The 25,547-nt window shown below is 45.7% G+C and overlaps 1 protein-coding gene across 2 annotated transcripts in view; it reads right to left on the bottom strand.

The window, feature by feature from the left end:
• The window catches only part of LOC110493303 (DDB1- and CUL4-associated factor 1-like), a 44,661-nt gene that overhangs the window by 13,299 nt on the left and 5,815 nt on the right, over positions 1–25,547 (bottom strand). For both annotated transcript variants that reach the window (XM_036950937.1, XM_036950938.1), the window contains exons 5-17: positions 23,870–24,007; positions 23,102–23,584; positions 22,676–22,873; positions 22,239–22,340; positions 20,980–21,138; positions 18,734–18,913; positions 17,639–17,848; positions 17,070–17,239; positions 14,522–14,646; positions 12,347–12,543; positions 11,929–12,172; positions 10,839–11,508; positions 7,876–8,058 (exon numbers count right to left, since the gene is read on the bottom strand). In XM_036950937.1, the coding sequence (XP_036806832.1) occupies positions 7,876–8,058; positions 10,839–11,508; positions 11,929–12,172; positions 12,347–12,543; positions 14,522–14,646; positions 17,070–17,239; positions 17,639–17,848; positions 18,734–18,913; positions 20,980–21,138; positions 22,239–22,340; positions 22,676–22,873; positions 23,102–23,584; positions 23,870–24,007 (3,059 nt within the window). The remainder of the gene's footprint in view (positions 1–7,875; positions 8,059–10,838; positions 11,509–11,928; positions 12,173–12,346; positions 12,544–14,521; positions 14,647–17,069; positions 17,240–17,638; positions 17,849–18,733; positions 18,914–20,979; positions 21,139–22,238; positions 22,341–22,675; positions 22,874–23,101; positions 23,585–23,869; positions 24,008–25,547) is intronic.

Here is a 25,547-nt window from a genome sequence, read left to right as displayed (position 1 = left end):
TGGAGGGGGAGAGAGACATCATGAAGGGGTTAGTTAAAGAGATGGAGAGAGACATCATGAAGGGGTTAGCTAAAGAGATGGAGAGAGACATCATGAAGGGGTTAGTTAAAGAGATGGAGAGACATCATGAAGGGGTTAGTTAAAGAGATGGAGAGACATCATGAAGGGGTTAGTTAAAGAGATGGAGAGAGAGACATCATGAAGGGGTTAGTTAAAGAGATGGAGGGGGAGAGAGACATCATGAAGGGGTTAGTTAAAGAGATGGAGGGGGAGAGAGACATCATGAAGGGGTTAGTTAAAGAGATGGAGAGAGACATCATGAAGGGGTTAGCTAAAGAGATGGAGAGAGACATCATGAAGGGGTTAGCTAAAGAGATGGAGAGAGACATCATGAAGGGGTTAGTTAAAGAGATAGAGAGAGACATGAAGGGGTTAGTTAAAGAGATGGCGAGAGACATCATGAAGGGGTTAGTTAAAGAGATGGAGAAAGACATCATGAAGGGGTTAGTTAAAGAGATAGAGAGACATCATGAAGGGGTTAGTTAAAGAGATGGAGAGAGAGACATCATGAAGGGGTTAGTTAAAGAGATGGAGAGATCATGAAGGGGTTAGTTAAAGAGATGGAGAGAGAGAGACATCATGAAGGGGTTAGTTAAAGAGATGGAGAGGGACATCATGAAGGGGTTAGTTAAAGAGATGGAGAGAGACATCATGAAGGGGTTAGTTAAAGAGATGGAGAGACATCATGAAGGGGTTAGTTAAAGAGATGGAGAGAGACATCATGAAGGGGTTAGTTAAAGAGATGGAGAGACATCATGAAGGGGTTAGTTAAAGAGATGGAGAGACATCATGAAGGGGTTAGTTAAAGAGATGTAGAGGGAGAGACATCATGAAGGGGTTAGTTAAAGAGATGGAGAGGGAGAGACATCATGAAGGGGTTAGTTAAAGAGATGGAGAGGGAGAGACATCATGAAGGGGTTAGTTAAAGAGATGGAGAGACATCATGAAGGGGTTAGTTAAAGAGATGGAGAGAGAGAGACATCATGAAGGGGTTAGTTAAAGAGATGGAGAGGGAGAGACATCATGAAGGGGTTAGTTAAAGAGATGGAGAGACATCATGAAGGGGTTAGTTAAAGAGATGGAGAGACATCATGAAGGGGTTAGTTAAAGAGATGGAGAGACATCATGAAGGGGTTAGTTAAAGAGATGGAGAGACATCATGAAGGGGTTAGCTAAAGAGATGGAGAGGGAGAGACATCATGAAGGGGTTAGTTAAAGAGATGGAGAGAGAGAGAGAGAGAGAACGAGGAGAGGAACAACTCGCTACAGAAAGAGAAAGGAAAGGAGGGTACTTAACAGATCGACAGTCACTGGCTTGCAGACTACTTACTTAAACAGCATACTGTGTAATAATTAAAAACATATGTACTTTTATTAAACTAGGCAAGTTAAGAACAAATTCTTATTTTCAATGACGGCCTAAGAACAGTGGTTTAACTGCCTTGCTCAGGGGGCAGAACGACAGATTTTCACCTTGTCAGCTCGGGGGATTCGATCTTACAAACCTTTCGGTTACCAGTCCAACGCTCTAACCACTAGGCTACCTGCCGCCTCTACACTCTAACCACTAGGCTACCTACCTCCTCTACACTCTAACCACTAGGCTACCTGCCTCCTCTACACTCTAACCACTAGACTACCCTGCCTCCTCTACACTCTAACCACTAGGCTACCTACCTCCTCTACACTCTAACCACTAGGCTACCTGCCTCCTCTACACTCTAACCACTAGGCTACCTGCCGCCCCTACACTCTAACCACTAGGCTACCTGCCTCCTCTACACTCTAACCACTAGGCTACCTACCTCCTCTACACTCTAACCACTAGGCTACCTACCTCCTCTACACTCTAACCACTAGGCTACCTACCTCCTCTACACTCTAACCACTAGGCTACCTGCCCCCTCTACACTCTAACCACTAGGCTACCTACCTCCTCTACACTCTAACCACTAGACTACCTGCCCCCTCTACACTCTAACCACTAGGCTACCTGCCACCTCTACACTCTAACCACTAGGCTACCTACCTCCTCTACACTCTAACCACTAGGCTACCTACCTCCTCTACACTCTAACCACTAGGCTACCTACCTCCTCTACACTCTAACCACTAGGCTACCTACCTCCTCTACACTCTAACCACTAGGCTACCTGCCACCTCTACACTCTAACCACTAGGCTACCTACCTCCTCTACACTCTAACCACTAGACTACCTGCCCCCTCTACACTCTAACCACTAGGCTACCTGCCACCTCTACACTCTAACCACTAGGCTACCTACCTCCTCTACACTCTAACCACTAGGCTACCTACCTCCTCTACACTCTAACCACTAGGCTACCTACCTCCTCTACACTCTAACCACTAGGCTACCTACCTCCTCTACACTCTAACCACTAGGCTACCTACCTCCTCTACACTCTAACCACTAGACTACCTACCTCCTCTACACTCTAACCACTAGGCTACCTACCTCCTCTACACTCTAACCACTAGACTACCTACCTCCTCTACACTCTAACCACTAGGCTACCTACCTCCTCTACACTCTAACCACTAGGCTACCTACCTCCTCTACACTCTAACCACTAGGCTACCTACCTCCTCTACACTCTAACCACTAGACTACCTACCTCCTCTACACTCTAACCACTAGGCTACCTACCTCCTCTACACTCTAACCACTAGACTACCTACCTCCTCTACACTCTAACCACTAGGCTACCTACCTCCTCTACACTCTAACCACTAGGCTACCTACCTCCTCTACACTCTAACCACTAGACTACCTGCCCCCTCTACACTCTAACCACTAGGCTACCTACCGCCTCTACACTCTAACCACTAGGCTACCTGCCTCCTCTACACTCTAACCACTAGACTACCTGCCTCCTCTACACTCTAACCACTAGGCTACCTACCTCCTCTACACTCTAACCACTAGGCTACCTACCTCCTCTACACTCTAACCACTAGGCTACCTACCTCCTCTACACTCTAACCACTAGGCTACCTACCTCCTCTACACTCTAACCACTAGACTACCTACCTCCTCTACACTCTAACCACTAGGGTACCTACCTCCTCTACACTCTAACCACTAGACTACCTACCTCCTCTACACTCTAACCACTAGGCTACCTACCTCCTCTACACTCTAACCACTAGGCTACCTACCTCCTCTACACTCTAACCACTAGGCTACCTACCTCCTCTACACTCTAACCACTAGACTACCTACCTCCTCTACACTCTAACCACTAGGCTACCTACCTCCTCTACACTCTAACCACTAGACTACCTACCTCCTCTACACTCTAACCACTAGGGTACCTACCTCCTCTACACTCTAACCACTAGACTACCTACCTCCTCTACACTCTAACCACTAGGCTACCCTGCCTCCTCTACACTCTAACCACTAGACTACCTACCTCCTCTACACTCTAACCACTAGGCTACCCTGCCTCCTCTACACTCTAACCACTAGGCTACCTACCTCCTCTACACTCTAACCACTAGGCTACCTACCTCCTCTACACTCTAACCACTAGGCTACCTACCTCCTCTACACTCTAACCACTAGGCTACCTACCTCCTCTACACTCTAACCACTAGACTACCTACCTCCTCTACACTCTAACCACTAGACTACCTACCTCCTCTACACTCTAACCACTAGGCTACCTACCTCCTCTACACTCTAACCACTAGACTACCTACCTCCTCTACACTCTAACCACTAGGCTACCTGCCTCCTCTACACTCTAACCACTAGGCTACCTACCTCCTCTACACTCTAACCACTAGGCTACCCTACCTCCTCTACACTCTAACCACTAGACTACCTACCTCCTCTACACTCTAACCACTAGGCTACCTACCCCCTCTACACTCTAACCACTAGGCTACCTACCTCCTCTACACTTTAACCACTAGGCTACCTACCTCCTCTACACTTTAACCACTAGACTACCTACCTCCTCTACACTCTAACCACTAGACTACCTACCTCCTCTACACTCTAACCACTAGACTACCTACCTCCTCTACACTCTAACCACTAGGCTACCTACCTCCTCTACACTTTAACCACTAGGCTACCTACCTCCTCTACACTTTAACCACTAGACTACCTACCTCCTCTACACTCTAACCACTAGACTACCTACCTCCTCTACACTCTAACCACTAGACTACCTACCTCCTCTACACTCTAACCACTAGGCTACCTGCCTCCTCTACACTCTAACCACTAGGCTACCTACCTCCTCTACACTCTAACCACTAGGCTACCTGCAACCTCTACACTCTAACCACTAGGCTACCCTACCTCCTCTACACTCTAACCACTAGGCTACCTGCCTCCTCTACACTCTAACCACTAGGCTACCCTACCTCCTCTACACTCTAACCACTAGGCTACCCTACCTCCTCTACACTCTAACCACTAGACTACCTACCTCCTCTACACTCTAACCACTAGGCTACCTACCTCCTCTACACTCTAACCACTAGGCTACCTACCTCCTCTACACTCTAACCACTAGGCTACCTACCTCCTCTACACTCTAACCACTAGGCTACCTACCTCCTCTACACTCTAACCACTAGGCTACCTACCTCCTCTACACTCTAACCACTAGGCTACCTACCTCCTCTACACTCTAACCACTAGGCTACCTACCTCCTCTACACTCTAACCACTAGGCTACCTGCCTCCTCTACACTCTAACCACTAGGCTACCTACCTCCTCTACACTCTAACCACTAGGCTACCTGCAACCTCTACACTCTAACCACTAGGCTACCCTACCTCCTCTACACTCTAACCACTAGGCTACCTGCCTCCTCTACACTCTAACCACTAGGCTACCCTACCTCCTCTACACTCTAACCACTAGGCTACCCTACCTCCTCTACACTCTAACCACTAGACTACCTACCTCCTCTACACTCTAACCACTAGGCTACCTACCTCCTCTACACTCTAACCACTAGGCTACCTACCTCCTCTACACTCTAACCACTAGGCTACCTACCTCCTCTACACTCTAACCACTAGGCTACCTACCTCCTCTACACTCTAACCACTAGGCTACCTACCTCCTCTACACTCTAACCACTAGGCTACCTACCTCCTCTACACTCTAACCACTAGACTACCTGTCACCTCTACACTCTAACCACTAGACTACCTACCTCCTCTACACTCTAACCACTAGGGTACCTACCTCCTCTACACTCTAACCACTAGGCTACCTACCTCCTCTACACTCTAACCACTAGACTACCTACCTCCTCTACACTCTAACCACTAGGCTACCTACCCCCTCTACACTCTAACCACTAGGCTACCTACCTCCTCTACACTTTAACCACTAGGCTACCTACCTCCTCTACACTCTAACCACTAGACTACCTACCTCCTCTACACTTTAACCACTAGACTACCTACCTCCTCTACACTCTAACCACTAGGCTACCTGCCACCTCTACACTCTAACCACTAGGCTACCTACCTCCTCTACACTCTAACCACTAGGCTACCTACCTCCTCTACACTCTAACCACTAGACTACCTACCTCCTCTACACTTTAACCACTAGACTACCTACCTCCTCTACACTTTAACCACTAGGCTACCTACCTCCTCTACACTTTAACCACTAGACTACCTACCTCCTCTACACTCTAACCACTAGACTACCTACCTCCTCTACACTCTAACCACTAGGCTACCTACCTCCTCTACACTTTAACCACTAGGCTACCTACCTCCTCTACACTTTAACCACTAGACTACCTGCAACCTCTACACTCTAACCACTAGGCTACCCTACCTCCTCTACACTCTAACCACTAGGCTACCTGCCTCCTCTACACTCTAACCACTAGGCTACCCTACCTCCTCTACACTCTAACCACTAGGCTACCTGCCTCCTCTACACTCTAACCACTAGGCTACCTACCTCCTCTACACTCTAACCACTAGGCTACCTACCTCCTCTACACTCTAACCACTAGGCTACCTACCTCCTCTACACTCTAACCACTAGGCTACCTACCTCCTCTACACTCTAACCACTAGGCTACCTGCCTCCTCTACACTCTAACCACTAGGCTACCTACCTCCTCTACACTCTAACCACTAGACTACCTACCTCCTCTACACTCTAACCACTAGACTACCTGTCACCTCTACACTCTAACCACTAGACTACCTACCTCCTCTACACTCTAACCACTAGGGTACCTACCTCCTCTACACTCTAACCACTAGGCTACCTACCTCCTCTACACTCTAACCACTAGACTACCTACCTCCTCTACACTCTAACCACTAGGCTACCTACCCCCTCTACACTCTAACCACTAGGCTACCTACCTCCTCTACACTTTAACCACTAGACTACCTACCTCCTCTACACTCTAACCACTAGACTACCTACCTCCTCTACACTTTAACCACTAGACTACCTACCTCCCCTACACTCTAACCACTAGGCTACCTGCCTCCTCTACACTCTAACCACTAGGCTACCTACCTCCTCTACACTCTAACCACTAGGCTACCTGCAACCTCTACACTCTAACCACTAGGCTACCCTACCTCCTCTACACTCTAACCACTAGACTACCTACCTCCTCTACACTCTAACCACTAGGCTACCTACCCCCTCTACACTCTAACCACTAGGCTACCTACCTCCTCTACACTTTAACCACTAGGCTACCTACCTCCTCTACACTTTAACCACTAGGCTACCTACCTCCTCTACACTTTAACCACTAGACTACCTGCCACCTCTACACTCTAACCACTAGGCTACCTGCCACCTCTACACTCTAACCACTAGGCTACCTACCTCCTCTACACTCTAACCACTAGGCTACCTGCCACCTCTACACTCTAACCACTAGGCTACCTACCTCCTCTACACTCTAACCACTAGACTACCTACCTCCTCTACACTTTAACCACTAGACTACCTACCTCCTCTACACTCTAACCACTAGACTACCTACCTCCTCTACACTCTAACCACTAGGCTACCCTACCTCCTCTACACTCTAACCACTAGGCTACCCTACCTCCTCTACACTCTAACCACTAGACTACCTACCTCCTCTACACTCTAACCACTAGACTACCTACCTCCTCTACACTTTAACCACTAGACTACCTACCTCCTCTACACTCTAACCACTAGGCTACCTACCCCCTCTACACTCTAACCACTAGGCTACTAATATCTAGAATGTACGGTTTAATAAAAACCAAAGTAACAAATATCAGCATACTAGTCTCCGCCTACGGAGAACGAATCATTTCATGTGTAACTGCGTTGATTCCAGGGACACTTATTCATTTTTTGGTACAGCGAGTCCCCCCCCCCCCCTCCCTCAGCTGATTATCAGCTGTTGTCAAAGACGTGGGTCTGGAAAAAACCATCTTCTTCAATAGTATGAACTGAACTGTACTTTGATGAAAAGCCTGAATGATATATGACATCCTGGCATTTAAAACAAACTAAATGTTCTACATTTCACATACTATACTTTTTTGTTAGTATGTCTACTGTTTAGTACTGGTATTTGGATACGGCCAGAGGTTTCATCTCAGTCGTTTTAAAGTGTTTTCTTCTCCTCCTTTGTAAATGCGGCCCGGGGCCTGGATGTAAATGCGGGCCGGGGCCTGGATGTAAATGCGGGCCGGGGCCTGGATGTAAATGCGGGCCGGGGCCTGGATGTAAATGCGGGCCGGGGCCTGGATGTAAATGCGGGGGCCATTCTGAGGTGAAACCTACCTGCTGAAGATGAGGTGTCTGTCCAGACAACCTCCGTCCACCCCTCCATGTTTAGGATACAGCACCCTGCTGGTCAGTCTGGAGGTGAAGTTAGTGGGGGCCTGGCATCTCTGCTTGGGCTCTGGGCACTGGTGGGGTGTGAACAGGGAGAAGGGGGGGCAGGTAGTCACCGGGTTCCTACACCTGAAATAAATGCACAAAAATACAGCAGAAATGAGTCAATAAGCGTGGTATTTTCAAATGCCAGGCATGTTACAAATCATGTCACATGGGGGGGGAGAGAGAGTGGTGGGGGGAGAGAGAGAGAGAGGTGGGGAGAGAGAGAGAGAGGTGGGGAGAGAGAGGGGGGGGGGTGGGGGGAGAGAGAGAGATCATGTCATTGCTACATTGGCTGGACATACTATAGAGCAAGTTAAAGTGTACAAATAGGTTGGTGTGTGGGTGGATGATGAGCTGAGCTTCAGGGTAGTGGCTGAGGCGAGAGAGAGGTGGGAAGAGAGAGAGGGGGGGGGGGGGGGGAGAGAGAGAGGGGCCTGCATGTATGTAACATCACTTCACTGTGCATGTAGAGAACTGGATAAGGAAGCTCAAGCTGAGAATAGGATTTTATTACCGGCATAAGGCTTGATGTTCTTTTGAGGCCAGGAGGGAGCTGGTACGATGTACATTACTGTCGGTTTTTAGATTTTAGTGATGTTATATATATCCAGGCCTCAGCCACGACCCTGAGAGCACTTGATTCAGTATATCATGCAGCCCTCAGGTTCATTACAAATCAGAAACGTCTAACATTGTGATCTCTACAGCGCTGTTGGCTGGTCGTCATGGACCTTGCGTAGGCTTAAACACTGGTATTCACTGATTTATAAGGTCATATTGTAGGCTTAAACACTGGTATACACTGATTTATAAGACCATATTGTAGGCTTAAACACTGGTATACACTGATTTATAAGACCATACTGGGTAAAATGCCATTTTATCTCTGTTCTTTGTTAATCAGGTCAGTAAATAAATATCAATTACGGTCCCATTCTGATTTGCTTCTAACAGAACCAAAATTAGAACAGGTCATGGTAGAAATAGTTTTAGTTACTCAGCTCCGTGGTCCTGGAATTCTCTCCTGAACATTTTAAAATGTGATGATCTAGTTTCGTTGGTGGAGTTTAAACACTTGATCGATGTATATAGCATAGAAGAGTGTAATTGTTTTTAGGCCAGCTGTTTTTAGTCAAGACGTTTGTGTTTTTAATGTGATAGTTGTACTGTGTGTGTGTTAATAGTTTTGTTTAATGTTGTGTTCGTGTATGTAAGTTGTTTTGTCTGAAACGTTGTTCCCTCTGCTCCTATTGGACCAGGTCTCTCTTGGAAAAGAGATGTTATCTCAATGAGAAAAACCTGGATAAATAAAAGGTTAAATATAAAATATACACACAGTTCATCTACACATAATAACAACAAAGTAAAACCATTGAAAATTCATTAAAAAAATACAAAACTGAAATATCCCATTTACATAAGTATTCAGACTCTTTACTCAATACTTTGTTGAAGCACCTTTGGCAGCGATTACAGCCTTGAGTCTTCTTGGGTATGACGCTACAAGCTTGCCACACCTAAATTTGGGGAGTTTCTCCCATTCTTCTCTGCAGATCCTCTCAAACTCTGTCAAGTTGGATGGGGAGCGTCGCTGCACAGCTATTTTCAGGTCTCTCCAGAGATGTTCAATCAGGTTCAAGTCTGGGCTCCGGCCGGGCCACTTAAGGACATTCAGAGACTCCTACGTTGTCTTGGCTGTGTGCTTAGGGTCGTTGTCCTGTTGGAAGGTGAACCTTCGCTCCAGTCGGAGGTCCTGAGCGCTCTGGAGCAGATTTTCATCAAGGATCTCTCTGTAATTTTCTCCATTCATCTTTCCCTCGATCCTGACTAGTCTCCCAGTTCCTGCTGCTGAAAAACATCCCCACAGCATGATGCTGCCACCACCATGCTTCACCGTAGGGATGGTGCCAGGTTTCCTCCAGATGTGATGCTTTGGCATTCAAGCCAAAGAGTTAAACCTTGGTTTCATCAGACCAAAGAATCTTGTTTCTCATGGTCTGAGAGTCCTTTAGGTGCCTTTTGGCAAATATCAAGCCGGCTGTCATGTGCCTTTTACTGAGGAGTGGCTTCCATCTGGCCACTCTACCATAAAAGCCTGATTGGTGGAGAGCTGCAGAGATGGTTGTCCTTCTGGAAGGTTCTCCCATCTCCACAGAGGAACTCTGGAGCTCTGTCAGAGTGACCATCAGGTTCTTGGTCACCTCCCTGACCAAGGCCCTTCTCCCCCGATTGCTCAGTTTGGCCGGGCAGCCAGCTCTAGGAAGAGTCTTGGTGGTTCTAAACTTCTTCCATTTAAGAATGACGCAGGCCACTGTGTTCTTGGGGACCTTCAATGCTGCAGAAATGTTTTTGTACCCTTCCCCAGATCTGTGCCTCGACACAATCCTGTCTCGGAGCTCTACGGACAATTCCTTCGACCTCATGGCTTGATTTTTACTCTGACATGCACTGTCAACTTGTGGGACCTTATAAAGACAGGTGGTGTGCCTTTCCAAATCATGTCCAATCCATTCACCACAGGTAGGTTACAGTCAAGTTGTAGAAACATCAAGGATGATGAATGGAAACAGGATGCATCTGAGCTCAATTTCGAGTCTCATAGCGAAGGGTCTGAATACCCTTTATGCAATAAATATGTAGATAAGGTATTTCTGTTTTTTTTTCATTTAATTTGCAAATGTATGTAAAAACTTGTTTTCGCTTTATGAATATATAATAATAATAATAATAATAATAATAATAATAATAATAATAATAATAATAATAATATAGAATAAGGCTGTTACGTAACAAACTGTGTAAAAAGTCAAGGGGTCTGAATACTTTCTGAAGTCTGGTGATGACAACATAAACGTTAAACAAACCTGGCGTGCTGCTCCCTGAGGTACTCCGTGATGATGCTGTCCAGGGCAGGCGGGGAAGGCAGGTGTCTGTCCAGCTGTTTCTTCATGGCAGGACTCTGGCTAAAAGCTCCGTGGTCTGACTTCTGTCTCAGCACACTGGAGGTCCGTTTCCCACTGCTGCCACCGAGTCCAGTCCCAGGGCTACAGACGACCGAGGAACGCTCCCGCGTGAACAGGATACGCCCGATCTGGGGCGAACCATGGGGAGGTGGGCCGTGAGGGGTACAAGGAGGGAAGGAGGAGGAGGAGGGACGTGGCGTCTGGACCGAGGAAGACGAAGACGATTGGGTCACCGCAGTGAGGCGAGCAGCCACTACCACTCCTCCGTTGACCATGCCCCTTGGGGTTCTGGGTAATACAGCGGATGAAGAGACAGGGGGAGGAGCCACAGAGACTGCCTGGTAGAGCGAGGGGGAGGAGGAGAGGGGGATGGAGAGGGAGAGCGGGCCGCAGGGGAGATTAGCCTCCTTGGTGAGGGCCGAGGCGGTATCCTGGAGTCCTTTAGCCACCAGGTGGTTCCTGATGAGCAGCAACAACTCCTTCTCAGGAAAGGAGATACGTGATTGGGCCACAACGTTTGCCCTCTGGAGCCGGGCCAAAGACACATCTGTCCCTATCAACAAGGGTTTACCTGAGGAAAACAGACGCATTACGAAAAGAAAGATCCTTTTGTCCTAGTTGTTTATACTACCGTTCATTTTTTATCAGAGGCGGGACAACATCAGTATCGTAATATTTTTCCCACGGCAAACAAAATAAAAATAAACACAGACCAAACTAATTTGGTCCTTTAAAAACCTGCTGTATGTAAAACATTGTGTGCTTGTAGCTCGGAAAATAAATACATGTGACTCTGGCTAAAACAATGGTTGGTTTCCAACAATAGGGCTGTTTTCCTAAAGAAGTTAAATTGTGCTTCGTGGCATCGTCCCGAACTAAACATTTTACAATCTCAGATTTATGGTTTTCCGTATCGTATTGCTACCTTGTATGAAACTGGCAAATAAAAAGTTTGTCTGTTTTGAAGGTGGTTTTTGGTGATTTGATTTACCCGACACCCTCTCTATGAGCTCGGCAGAGTAACGGCAGAAGCGGACGTGTTGGGAGCGTTTGTCCTGCAGCACAGGTTCCTTCATCAGCTGCTGGATGTGTGAGGAGGAGAATAGAGGCAGCTTGGAGATGATCTGGCTGACAGACCTGGAGCGAGACAGACCAACCAGAGCCTTGCAAGCCAACGCTCGAATCAGATCTGCGTCCGTGATGGGCATCTTGACCGACAGTAAACCAAGGAGGACCTGGAAGAACAGTTTAGTTACAGAAGAAAACAAAAAAAATAGTTTGAGGATCAACGAGAAGCCCTTCTTTACTACGGTAAGTAACAGAGAAATAAGATATATTTTACACCCCGTTCCTCCGAGACACACGCATACATACACCTACACAGAGGACACGAGTCACAAGCCCCCTACCTTAATGCCGTTGTTGGCCTGGACAACGTTCCACATCTTGGTGAGCACACTCTCCTGTGGGGGGTGATGCAGAATGGAAGTGAGGGTCTGGTCGGGGGCACACACACAGTTGGTGACCACCTGGAGCGCTGACTTCTGGATCTCTGCATCGTTGACAAACACCTCTCCCTCCGCCACCCCCAGGATTATACTCATTCCTGCAGGAGGAACACAGTGAAAGGTAACTTTCTTGTCTAACATAGTACTGAGAACAAAATTATAGTCCAGTCACAGGTTTAAGAAATAGATCAGATTGTATAAAACATGTACAGAAAAGAGACTGATCTAGCAGCATAGATATAGAGAATATAGAGCAACTGATCTAGCAGCATAGATATAGAGAAACTGATCTAGCAGCATAGATATAGAGAATATAGAGCGACTGGTCTAGTAATATAGACAGAGAATATAGAGCGACTGGTCTAGTATTATAGACGGAGAATATAGAGCGACTGGTCTAGTAATATAGACAGAGAATATAGAGCGACTGGTCTAGTATTATAGACGGAGAATATAGAGCGACTGGTCTAGTAATATAGACAGAGAATATAGAGCGACTGGTCTAGTAATAGAGGGACTGGTCTAGTATTCTAGATAGAGAATATAGAGCGACTGGTCTAGTATTATAGACGGAGAATTAAGAGCGACTGGTCTAGAAATATAGGCTGAGAATATAGAACGACTGGTCTAGTATTATATAGAGAGAATATAGAGCGACTGGTCTAGTAATATAGATATAGAGAAAATAGAGCGACTGGTCTAGTAATATAGATATAGAGAATATAGAGCGACTGGTCTAGTAATATAGATATAGAGAAAATAGAGCGACTGGTCTAGTATTATAGACAGAATAAAGAACTCTGCTGTATTCGTTGAGTCATGGACTGTAAAAAAAATAATAATAATTTAAAAGCCTCGAATGTACAGCTAAGTTGGATACTGCAAGATTTCAAAACGTGAAATGGTTCAAAAAAGGGAACACTTCCATCCTGGCACGAGGCCTGCCGCCAGCAGCAAGAAACTAATAAAACAAATAGAAATGTTTGGTGATCGACTAGAAACGCCTTGGACACCGACCAGTTGGTGATCACTGCTCTAGAGAGACTGACCTACTAGTATAGATATAGAGAATCTAGAGAGACTGACCTAGTAGTATAGATAGAGAGAATCTAGAGAGACTGACCTGGTAGTATAGAGAGAATCTAGAGAGACTGACCTGGTAGTATAGATAGAGAGAATCTAGAGAGACTGACCTGGTAGTATAGATAGAGAGAATCTAGAGAGACTGACCTGGTAGTATAGATAGAGAGAATCTAGAGAGACTGACCTAGTAGTGTAGATAGAGCATCTAGAGACTGACCGAGTAGTATATAGATAATCTAGAGAGACTGACCTAGCAGCATAGATATAGAGAATCTAGAGAGACTGACATAGTAGTATAGATATAGAGAATCTAGAGAGACTGACATAGTAGTATAGATAGAGAGAATCTAGAGAGACTGACCGAGTAGTATAGATAGAGAGAATCTAGAGAAACTGATCTAGTAGTATAGATATATAGAATCTAGAGAGACTGACCTAGTAGTATAGATATATAGAATCTAGAGAGACTGACCTAGTAGTATAGATATATAGAATCTAGAGAGACTGACCTAGCAGTATAGATATAGAGAATCTAGAGACTGACATAGTAGTATAGATAGAGAATCTAGAGAGACTGACCTAGTAGTGTAGATAGAGCATCTAGAGACTGACCGAGTAGTATATAGATAATCTAGAGAGACTGACCTAGCAGCATAGATATAGAGAATCTAGAGAGACTGACCTAGTAGTGTAGATAGAGCATCTAGAGACTGACCGAGTAGTATATAGATAATCTAGAGAGACTGACCTAGCAGCATAGATATAGAGAATCTAGAGAGACTGACATAGTAGTATAGATAGAGAATCTAGAGAGACTGACCTAGCAGTATAGATAATCTAGAGAGACTGACCTAGCAGTATAGATATAGAGAATCTAGAGAGACTGACATAGTAGTATAGAGAATCTAGAGAGACTGACCTAGCAGTATAGATATATAGAATCTAGAGAGACTGACCTAGCAGTATAGATAGAGAGAATCTAGAGAGACATACCGACAGTGCAGACGGTGGATCCTCCTTCATCCAGCACGTCTACAGTCTCAGCTAGCAGCAGCTGAACTTTAGGTACTACAGTCAGCATAGCCAGGATGTCCAGGGCGAAACGCACCGTATCAGACCTGGTAGACAGAACAGTAAGTAAGACAGTATTATCTCTATGGGGGTACAGCAGTCTTACTGACAAGGGGAGGAGGAGACTGAGCAGGACTTTTATCTTAGCTCACTATAGATATAACTGTAACTGCCTTCTAGACCTTGGAGGAAAAAAAACACTTTTTAAAATCACAATGTGTGTATAGGTATTATCCAACGTGTACATGTTGTCATGACAACAAAACGACAGCGAGAAACTGGCTGAAGAACAAAGAGATGTGTGAAGTCTTCATCAGAAGAATGTGCAGGTGTTAAAATCAGGTCAATTAGAGAGACTTCAGGTAACCTACCTGCCATAGTAACTCCTCTAGTAAAATCAGGTCAATTAGAGAGACTACAGGTAACCTACCTGCCATAGTAAGTCCTCCAGTAAAATCAGGTCAATTAGAGAGACTACAGGTAACCTACGTGCCATAGTAACTCCTCCAGTAAAATCAGGTCAATTAGAGAGACTACAGGTAACCTACCTGCCATAGTAAGTCCTCCAGTAAAATCAGGTCAATTAGAGAGACTACAGGTAACCTACCTGCCATAGTAACTCCTCCAGTAAAATCAGGTCAATTAGAGAGACTACAGGTAACCTACCTGCCATAGTAACTCCTCCAGTCACAGGCTATAGAGAGACTACAGGTAACCTACCTGCCATAGTAACTCCTCCAGTAAAATCAGGTCAATTAGAGAGACTACAGGTAACCTACCTGCCATAGTAACACCTCTAGTAAAATCAGGTCAATTAGAGAGACTACAGGTAACCTACCTGCCATAGTAACTCCTCCAGTAAAATCAGGTCAATTAGAGAGACTACAGGTAACCTACGTGCCATAGTAACTCCTCCAGTAAAATCAGGTCAATTAGAGAGACTACAGGTAACCTACCTGCCATAGTAACTCCTCCAGTAAAATCAGGTAAATTAGAGAGACTACAGGTAACCTACGTGCCATAGTAACTCCTCCAGTAAAATCAGGTCAATTAGAGAGACTACAGGTAACCTACCTGCCATAGTAAGTCCTCCAGTAAAATCAGGTCAATTAGAGAGACTACAGGTAACCTACCTGCCATAGTAACTCCTCCAGTAAAATCAGGTCAATTAGAGAGACTACAGGTAACCTACCTGCCATAGTAACTCCTCCAGTAAAATCAGGTCAATTAGAGAGACTACAGGTAACCTACCTGCCATAGTAACACCTCCAGTAAAATCAGGTCAATTAGAGAGACTACAGGTAACCTACCTGCCATAGTAACTCCTCCAGTAAAATCAGGTCAATTAGAGAGACTACAGGTAACCTACCTGCCATAGTAACTCCTCCAGTAAAATCAGGTCAATTAGAGAGACTACAGGTAACCTACCTGCCATAGTAACACCTCCAGTAAAATCAGGTCAATTAGAGAGACTACAGGTAACCTACCTGCCATAGTAACTCCTCTAGTAAAATCAGGTCAATTAGAGAGACTACAGGTAACCTACCTGCCATAGTAACTCCTCCAGTAAAATCAGGTCAATTAGAGAGACTACAGGTAACCTACCTGCCATAGTAACTCCGCCAGTAAAATCAGGTCAATTAGAGAGACTTCAGGTAACCTACCTGCCATAGTAACACCTCCAGTAAAATCAGGTCAATTAGAGAGACTACAGGTAACCTACCTGCCATAGTAACTCCTCTAGTAAAATCAGGTCAATTAGAGAGACTACAGGTAACCTACCTGCCATAGTAACTCCTCCAGTAAAATCAGGTCAATTAGAGAGACTACAGGTAACCTACCTGCCATAGTAACACCTCCAGTAAAATCAGGTCAATTAGAGAGACTACAGGTAACCTACCTGCCATAGTAACTCCTCCAGTCACAGGCTATAGAGAGACTTCAGGTAACCTACCTGCCATAGTAACTCCTCCAGTCACAGGCTATAGAGAGACTTCAGGTAACCTACCTGCCATAGTAACTCCTCCAGTCACAGGCTATAGAGAGACTACAGGTAACCTACCTGCCATAGTAACTCCTCCAGTAAAATCAGGTCAATTAGAGAGACTACAGGTAACCTACCTGCCATAGTAACTCCTCCAGTCACAGGCTATAGAGAGACTTCAGGTAACCTACCTGCCATAGTAACTCCTCCAGTAAAATCAGGTCAATTAGAGAGACTTCAGGTAACCTACCTGCCATAGTAACTCCTCCAGTAAAATCAGGTCAATTAGAGAGACTACAGGTAACCTACCTGCCATAGTAACACCTCCAGTAAAATCAGGTCAATTAGAGAGACTACAGGTAACCTACGTGCCATAGTAACTCCTCCAGTAAAATCAGGTCAATTAGAGAGACTACAGGTAACCTACCTGCCATAGTAACTCCTCTAGTAAAATCAGGTCAATTAGAGAGACTACAGGTAACCTACCTGCCATAGTAACTCCTCCAGTCACAGGCTATAGAGATGAGTTGTAACACGAGGGGAACACAGGAGAGCTTGTGAAACACCTCCACAGGTTCCCAGTGAAGCTGAGTGGGTCCACAGTCTATTAGAAAGTCCATCATGTCCACCACCTGCTCATGACTGTACGAACACGACTGTGGGGGGGGGGGAACACAGACACACAACAAGTCATCAATAAGTCAAAATCAACCAATTTTATTTTTCTATTGTGTTATTGATTGTACGTTTGTTTATCCCATGTGTAACTCTGTGTTGTTATTTGTGTCACACTGCTTTGCTTTATCTTGTTCAGGTCGTAGTTGTAAATGAGAATTTGTTAAATAAAAGGTTAAATAAATCAAAAATGTATAAAAACAATCGAGCAATCAATCACTGAAATCAATCAATCCGTCTTCGTTATCCATAATCAATCATTAAACTAATCAATACATACATCTTTATCATCCAAAAGTTACGTAACATATCTTGATCATATCTAAATGCATGTTAGTTAGTGTGTTCACCTCAGGACATCACTTAAATAGGGAATCTACCTTGTAATAAGGCTGAGGGTGAACTTGAGCGCCCCCTTCAGTTCTCTGGAGGGACTGTTTGACTTGCTCCACCTTGACAGCCAGGTGGGCCTCGAAGTACCTTCTCAGGCACATACAGGTGTGTTTGGCTGTCTGACGGCTGGAGAACACCTGGTCGTCACTCAACATGGCCCCCTGGTCCTCTGGGTTCAGGATCTCTAATGTACTGATCTAGAGAGAGAGAGAGGTGAGGGGATACACAGCACTGGGTCATGGGTCAGAGGGGACAAAAAAAAACACAGTCCTGACGAGAGAACGTTTTCTTCACAAATTAAACTTAGCGACCGCACCTTCAGGGCTGTGACGCTACAAAAGGAAAGCAATTTCAAGGTCCTCTGGCATCACAACTGAAATCAGTAGCCGAGGGACAACATAGAAGCTAGGCAGTGGAAATACTGCAAGGGGGACTACTGGACCTCTACTCTCTCATTCAGAGCCTCTACTCTCTCCCCCTACTCACCAGGTTGACTGTCCTGATGACTGCAGTAAGATTCTCTCATTCAGAGCCAATCTCCCCTGTCTCTCCCCCTACTCGCCAGGTTGACTGTCTGATGACTGCAGTAAGATTCTATCATTCAGAGCCAATCTCCCCCTACTCACCAGGTTGACTGTCCTGATGACTGCAGTAAGATTCTCTCATTCAGAGCCAACCTCCCCTGTCTCTCCCCCTACTCACCAGGTTGACTGTCCTGATGACTGCAGTAAGATTCTCTCATTCAGAGCCAACCTCCCCTGTCTCTCCCCCAACTCGCCAGGTTGGCTGTCTGATGACTGCAGTAAGATTCTATCATTCAGAGCCAATCTCCCCTGTCTCCCCCCCTACTCGCCAGGTTGACCGTCCTGATGACTGCAGTGAGATTCTCTCATTCAGAGCCAATCTCCCCTGTCTCTCCCCCTACTCACCAGGTTGACCGTCCTGATGACTGCAGTAAGATTCTCTCATTCAGAGCCAATCTCCCCTGTCTCCCCCCCTACTCGCCAGGTTGACTGTCCTGATGACTGCAGTAAGATTCTCTCATTCAGAGCCAATCTCCCCTGTCTCTCACCCCTACTCACCAGGTTAACTAGTCTCCTGAGGCCATCCTGGTGGTCAAACAGCTGCAGTATGGCTCTGAATGAGAAGGAGATGGAGAAGAATATGGTGGTGTGGCAGCAGCCCGACGCGTGGGAACACTCCAGGAGCCACAAGGCATAGCCCACCATGTCTGACAGCACACTGTCCGGCAGCATACACACCTGTAGGAGGAAGAGACAGTGAGGTAACAGACACGCATGTAGGAGGAAGAGACAGTCAGGTAACAGACACACCTGTAGGAGGAAGAGACTGTCAGGTAACAAACACACCTGTAGGAGGGAGAGACAGTCAGGTAACAGACACGCCTGTAGGAGGAAGAGACAGTCAGGTAACAGACACACCTGTAGGAGGGAGAGACAGTCAGGTAACAGACACACCTGTAGGAGGAAGAGACAGTCAGGTAACAGACACGCCTGTAGGAGGAAGAGACAGTCAGGTAACAGACACACCTGTAGGAGGGAGAGACAGTCAGGTAACAGACACGCCTGTAGGAGGAAGAGACAGTCAGGTAACAGACACACCTGTAGGAGGAAGAGACAGCCAGGTAACAGGTAACAGACACACCTGTAGGAGGAAGAGACAGCCAGGTAACAGACACACCTACACAGTTATATGTCTCAAGTCACGTGACAGCAAACACAATGACATCCAATGAGGTTTCATTTTGGTAGTTGAATGTGGATGTGCTACTGTGTGGGGTAAGTGTGTGAGTAAACAGTGCCTTGCAAAAGTATTCATCCCCCTTGGTGTTTTTCCTATTTTGTTGCATTACAACCTGTAATTTAAATGTAGTTTTATTTGGATTTCATGTAATGGACATACACAAAATAGTCCTAAATGGTGACGTGAAATGAAAAATAAATAAAAAATTAAATAAAAAAAGTGGCGTGTTCACCCCCTTTGCTATGAAGCCCCTAAATAAGATCTGGTGCAACCAATTACCTTCAGAAGTCACAGAGTTAGATAAATAAAGTCTACCTGTGTGCAATCTCAGTGTCACATGATCTAAGTATATTTACACCTGTTCTGAAAGGCCCCAGAGTCTGCAACACCACTTAGCAAGGGGCACTACGAAGACCAAGGAGCTCTCCAAACAGGTCAGGGACTAAATTGAGGAGAAGTACAGATCAGGGTTGAGTTATAAAAAATATCAGAAACGTTGAACATCCCACCGAGCACCATTAAATCCATTATAAAAAAATGGAAAGGATATGGAAAACTCATGGACCAGGCAAGGAGGGCATTAATCAGAGAGGCAACAAAGAGACCAAAGATAACCCTGAAGGAGATGCAAAGCTCCACAGCGGGGATTGGAGTATCTGTCCATAGGACCACTTTAAGCCGTACAGTCCACAGAACTGGGCTTTACGGAAGAGTGGCCAGAAAAAAAGCCATTGTTTAAAGCAAAAAATAAGCAAACACATTTGGTGTTCGCCAACAGGCATGTGGGAGACTCCCCAAACATATGGAAGATGGTATTCTGGTCAGATGAGACAAAAATTTAGCTTTTTGGCCATCAAGGAAAACACTATGTCTGGCGCAAACCCAACACCTCTCATCACCCCGTGAACATCATCCCCACAGTGAAGCGTGCTGGTGGCACCATCATGCTGCGGGGGATGTTTTTCCATAGGCAGGAACTGGGAAACTGGTCAGAATTGAAGGAATGATGGATTTTTTACTGGGAAAATATAGAGGGAAACCTGTTTCAGTCTTCTAGAGATGTGAGACTGGGACGGAGTTTGACCTTCCAGCAGGACAATGACCCTAAGCTGCTAAAGCAACACACAAGTGTTTTAAGGGGAAACATTTAAATGTCTTGGAATGGCCTAGTCAAAGCCCAGACCTCAATCCAGTTGAGAATCTGTTGTATGACTTAAAGATTGCTGTACACTAGCGGAACCCATCCAACTTGAAGGAGCTGGAGCAGTTTTGCCTTGAAGAATGGGCAAGAATGCCAGTGGCTAAATGTGCCAAGCTTATAGAGACATACCCCAAGAGACTTGCAGCTGTAATTGCTGCAAAATGTGGCTCTATTGTAATTATATTATAATCATTTTGCATCTTCAAAGTGGTAGGCATGTTGTGTAAATCAAATGATATACAAACCCCCCCCCCCAAAAAAAAAAAAAAACTATTTTAATTCCAGGTTGTAAGTAAGTCAACAAAACAGGAAAAATGCCAAGGAGGGTGGATACTTTTGTAAGCCACTGTATATGACTCCTACCCTCTCCATGGCGTCCTGGTTATAAGCTAGGTAGTAGAGACACAGTGACACCCCAGTGGCAGCCATGGAGGGTCTGGGGATTTCCAGCAGCTTCTGCACTCCTCCGTGAGCTATGAAGTCAGCAGCAAACTTCTTGTGCAGGAGCAGGGAGGCGAGGTACTGGAGAGAGAGAGAGCAGAGAGAGAGAGAGAGAGAGCAAACGACATCCGTTACAACAACATTCAGACACTATCTCTATGTGAGCAGAACCCAGCCGTTCAGGCCTTCAAATGGTCTTATCACAGACACACAGACACAGCTGATCTGCTACTGTCAGGTTATTGAGATACTCATGTTGTGAGTCTCCTAACCCTTCTCTGTTTCCAGGGGAGTTTCTCTGCACCGCCTGTCGCCTTCAGCTTTCAGTCCGTTTCCTTTATTCTCCGCAGGTAATGACTAGTAGCTGGCTAAAATAACAACCCTTATTCTCTACAGGTAATGACTAGTAGCTGGCTAAAATAACAACCCTTATTCTCTACAGGTAATGACTAGCTGGCTAAAATAACAACCCTTATTCTCTACAGGTAATGACTAGTAGCTGGCTAAAATAACAACCCTTATTCTCTACAGGTAATGACTAGTAGCTGGCTAAAATAACAACCCTTATTCTCTACAGGTAATGACTAGTAGCTGGCTAAAATAACAACCCTTATTCTCTACAGGTAATGACTAGCTGGCTAAAATAACAACCCTTATTCTCTACAGGTAATGACTAGTAGCTGGCTAAAATAACAACCCTTATTCTCTACAGGTAATGACTAGTAGCTGGCTAAAATAACAACCCTTATTCTCTACAGGTAATGACTAGTAGCTGGCTAAAATAACAACCCTTATTCTCTACAGGTAATGACTAGTAGCTGGCTAAATAACAACCCTTATTCTCTACAGGTAATGACTAGCTGGCTAAATAACGACCCTTATTCTCTACAGGTAATGACTAGTAGCTGGCTAAATAACAACCCTTATTCTCTACAGGTAATGACTAGTAGCTGGCTAAAATAACAACCCTTATTCTCTACAGGTAATGACTAGCTGGCTAAATAACAACCCTTATTCTCTACAGGTAATGACTAGCTGGCTAAAAAATGGTTTAATTCACCATCAAACCCAATTCACCTAATAGGGAATAACAATGTATTCATAGGAAATACAACCATAAACATGTGAAGATCTGGAAAGAGGCACTAATGCTAAACAATGAGATCAGTGACGATGATTACCAGGAGTGAGTCGAAGGTGAGCTGGACATCGTTGGTGTGTTTCAGGTCAATGTAGCGCATAAGAAGCTCTCTGGTGTCCATCTGCATGAACACAGCTAGCAGCTCCAGGGGGTCCAGGGGAAGGGGAAGGGGCAGGGGGGGGGGGGGGGGGGGGGGGGGGGGGGGGCAGTGAGAACATAACAGTTGGTTAAAGTCCTCAAAGCACATAAAATAGATTTATACAAAGCTTAGTTAAGTGACTAACATGTAGAATGGCTAAAAAAAAAAGTATATAATTTATAAAGTACTTTGTGTACGACCAACACTGTACCTACTCATGTACTACAATGCCAATACATGCAAATCAGGGATCAAATTATGGGAAGTGGGACCAATGTTAAGTGGTGATGGGGTCCTTAATATCTGTGTGAGTGAGAGATAAGGGGTCCAGTCCTTACCTCCTGGTAATCTCCTAGGGGTGTGAGGTACTGGAGGATGAGGCGTTGCTCTATAGCAGGGGTGAGGGGGTACAGCCGGTAGTTACCCCCAATCACCCAGGAGCTGATCTCTGACCAGCTACTGTTAGACTGGTCACTACCGGTACAGCAGGACAAGCCTCTCTCTGGATCCATGGAAGGGGTGGTAAAGTGGAGTTTCTGTGTGGATTCAGACGAGAGGTTAATTATCCCTCAAAAAAGCAGCCATTTGATTTGATTTGCAGCTGTATATGAAGACAATACACAAGACCCGGTACAAGACCCAGTACAAGACCCTGTACAAGACCCGGTACAACAACAGGGTGCGAGTCTGAAAAAGCACTGGTCAGAAATATTGCACTACGTGGAAAAGTATGTTATTTCAGAAAACAGCCTGGTGGATCTCACCTGTTTAACTTTCCTTCCATTCTCCCTGGCTGTTCTCTTCCTCCCCAGTCCTCCTCCAGACTCCTGCCCCCTGGTTTCAGGCTCTCCCAGGCTGGTCTCTGGGCCTGGGCCTGGCTGGTACAGGGGGTCTGGAATGGGCTTCACCGATACACAGCTGCTGGTCTTCTGGGCCTTACCCAAGTGGAACGACGGCTTGGGCCTGGACCACGCAGGCCTGCTACAACTACTACTACTACATGTTGTCTCTCTTCCTCTCTCTTTTTTCTTTTTCTCCTCTTCCTCCTCCTCATCTTCCTCCATGTTATCCGTTGCTGTATTCTGAGATGTGCTGCCCTCTTCTTCATCGGCGTCTCTGTCTGTAGGTTCCTCTGCTACCGACTGGAGGGACTGAGAAGCCTTCTTCGGACTGGGGTGTTTTAAAGCCTGACGACTCTTTGAGTCTTTATCCTGCAGCTCACGTAGCCGCATCAGCATTAGTGGCACCTGAGACACCAAGGATTACATTGAAGCATCGTCTATGAACAACATCTCAAACATCAACAACATCAACAACATCAACAACATCAACAACATCAACAACATCTCAAACATCAACAACATCAACAAAAACAACAACATCTCAAACATCAACAACATCAACAACATCAACAAAAACATCAACATCTCAAACATCAACAACAAAAACAACAACAAAAACATCAACAACAAAAACATCAACAACAAAAACAACAACAAAAACATCAACAACGTGTGCCTGTGTACACTAACCAGTTTAGAGTTGTCATCCCTGTAGTTGGTAGCTATCTCCTGGTTCTCCATCGCTCTGGCCAGTAGCCCTGTAGCATAGATACACAGAGGCTGCTCTGCCTCCTGGGCCCATTTAAACAGCTTCTCAACCAGACCCTCCTGTTTCAACACACACAGACAGTTAGTCTAGAGAGCACATCCACAGCATTTCAAAACAGGGCTTTACAACATTCACAAGGAGACTGTGTGCGTGTAGGAAAACGACTTGTTTCCATAATGGATTCAATTAGATTTCTAACTATGACGTTTAGATACAAATGACAGCAGCGGTCCTTCTAGATTAGCCCCCCCAAATAATATTATGACCGGGAGGGGGGGGGCAATGGAGCTAGTCAAGGATGCTAGGAGATTGACAATGACAGTACCCCCTCCTGTAACACCACAGCTGTCTAAATGACAGTACAGTACCTCCTCCTGTAACACCACAGCGGTCTAAATGACAGTACAGTACCTCCTCCTGGAAGACCACAGCTGTCTGAATGACAATACTTCCTCCTGTAACACCACAGCTGTCTGAATGACAGTACCACCTCCTGTAACACCACAGCTGTCTGAATGACAGTACAGTACCTTCTCCTGGAAGACCACAGCTGTCTGAATGACAGTACAGTACCTCCTCCTGTAACACCACAGCTGTCTGAATGACAGTACTTCCTCCTGTAACACCACAGCTGTCTAAAGGACAGTACAGTACCTCCTCCTGGAAGACCACAGCTGTCTGAATGACAGTACTTCCTCCTGTAACACCACAGCTGTCTGAATGACAGTACAGTACCTCCTCCTGGAAGACCACAGCTGTCTGAATGACAGTACCTCCTCCTGTAATACCACAGCTGTCTGAATGACAGTACAGTACCTCCTCCTGGAAGACCACAGCTGTCTGAATGACAGTACTTCCTCCTGTAACACCACAGCTGTCTGAATGACAGTACAGTACCTCCTCCTGGAAGACCACAGCTGTTTGAATGACAGTACAGTACCTCCTCCTGGAAGACCACAGCTGTCTGAATGACAGTACAGTACCTCCTCCTGGAAGACCACAGCTGTCTGAATGACAGTACTTCCTCCTGTAACACCACAGCTGTCTGAATGACAGTACAGTACCTCCTCCTGGAAGACCACAGCTGTCTGAATGACAGTACAGTACCTCATCATGTAACACCACAGCTGTCTGAATGACAGTACTTCCTCCTGTAACACCACAGCTGTCTAAATGACAGTACAGTACCTCCTCCTGGAAGACCACAGCTGTCTGAATGACAGTACCTCCTCCTGTAATACCACAGCTGTCTGAATGACAGTACTTCCTCCTGTAACACCACAGCTGTCTGAATGACAGTACAGTACCTCCTCCTGGAAGACCACAGCTGCCTGAATGACAGTACAGTACCTCCTCCTGGAAGACCACAGCTGTCTGAATGACAGTACAGTACCTCCTCCTGGAAGACCACAGCTGTCTGAATGACAGTACTTCCTCCTGTAACACCACAGCTGTCTGAATGACAGTACAGTACCTCCTCCTGGAAGACCACAGCTGTCTGAATGACAGTACCTCCTCCTGTAATACCACAGCTGTCTGAATGACAGTACAGTATATTCTCCTGGAAGACCACAGCTGTCTGAATGACAGTACCTTCTC

Source organism: Oncorhynchus mykiss, chromosome 17 (assembly GCF_013265735.2).
Source record: "Oncorhynchus mykiss isolate Arlee chromosome 17, USDA_OmykA_1.1, whole genome shotgun sequence".
NCBI classification, from domain to species: Eukaryota; Metazoa; Chordata; class Actinopteri; order Salmoniformes; family Salmonidae; genus Oncorhynchus; species Oncorhynchus mykiss.
The sequence above is the reverse complement of the archived record's forward strand: the minus strand, read 5'-3'. Positions and strand labels throughout refer to the sequence as shown.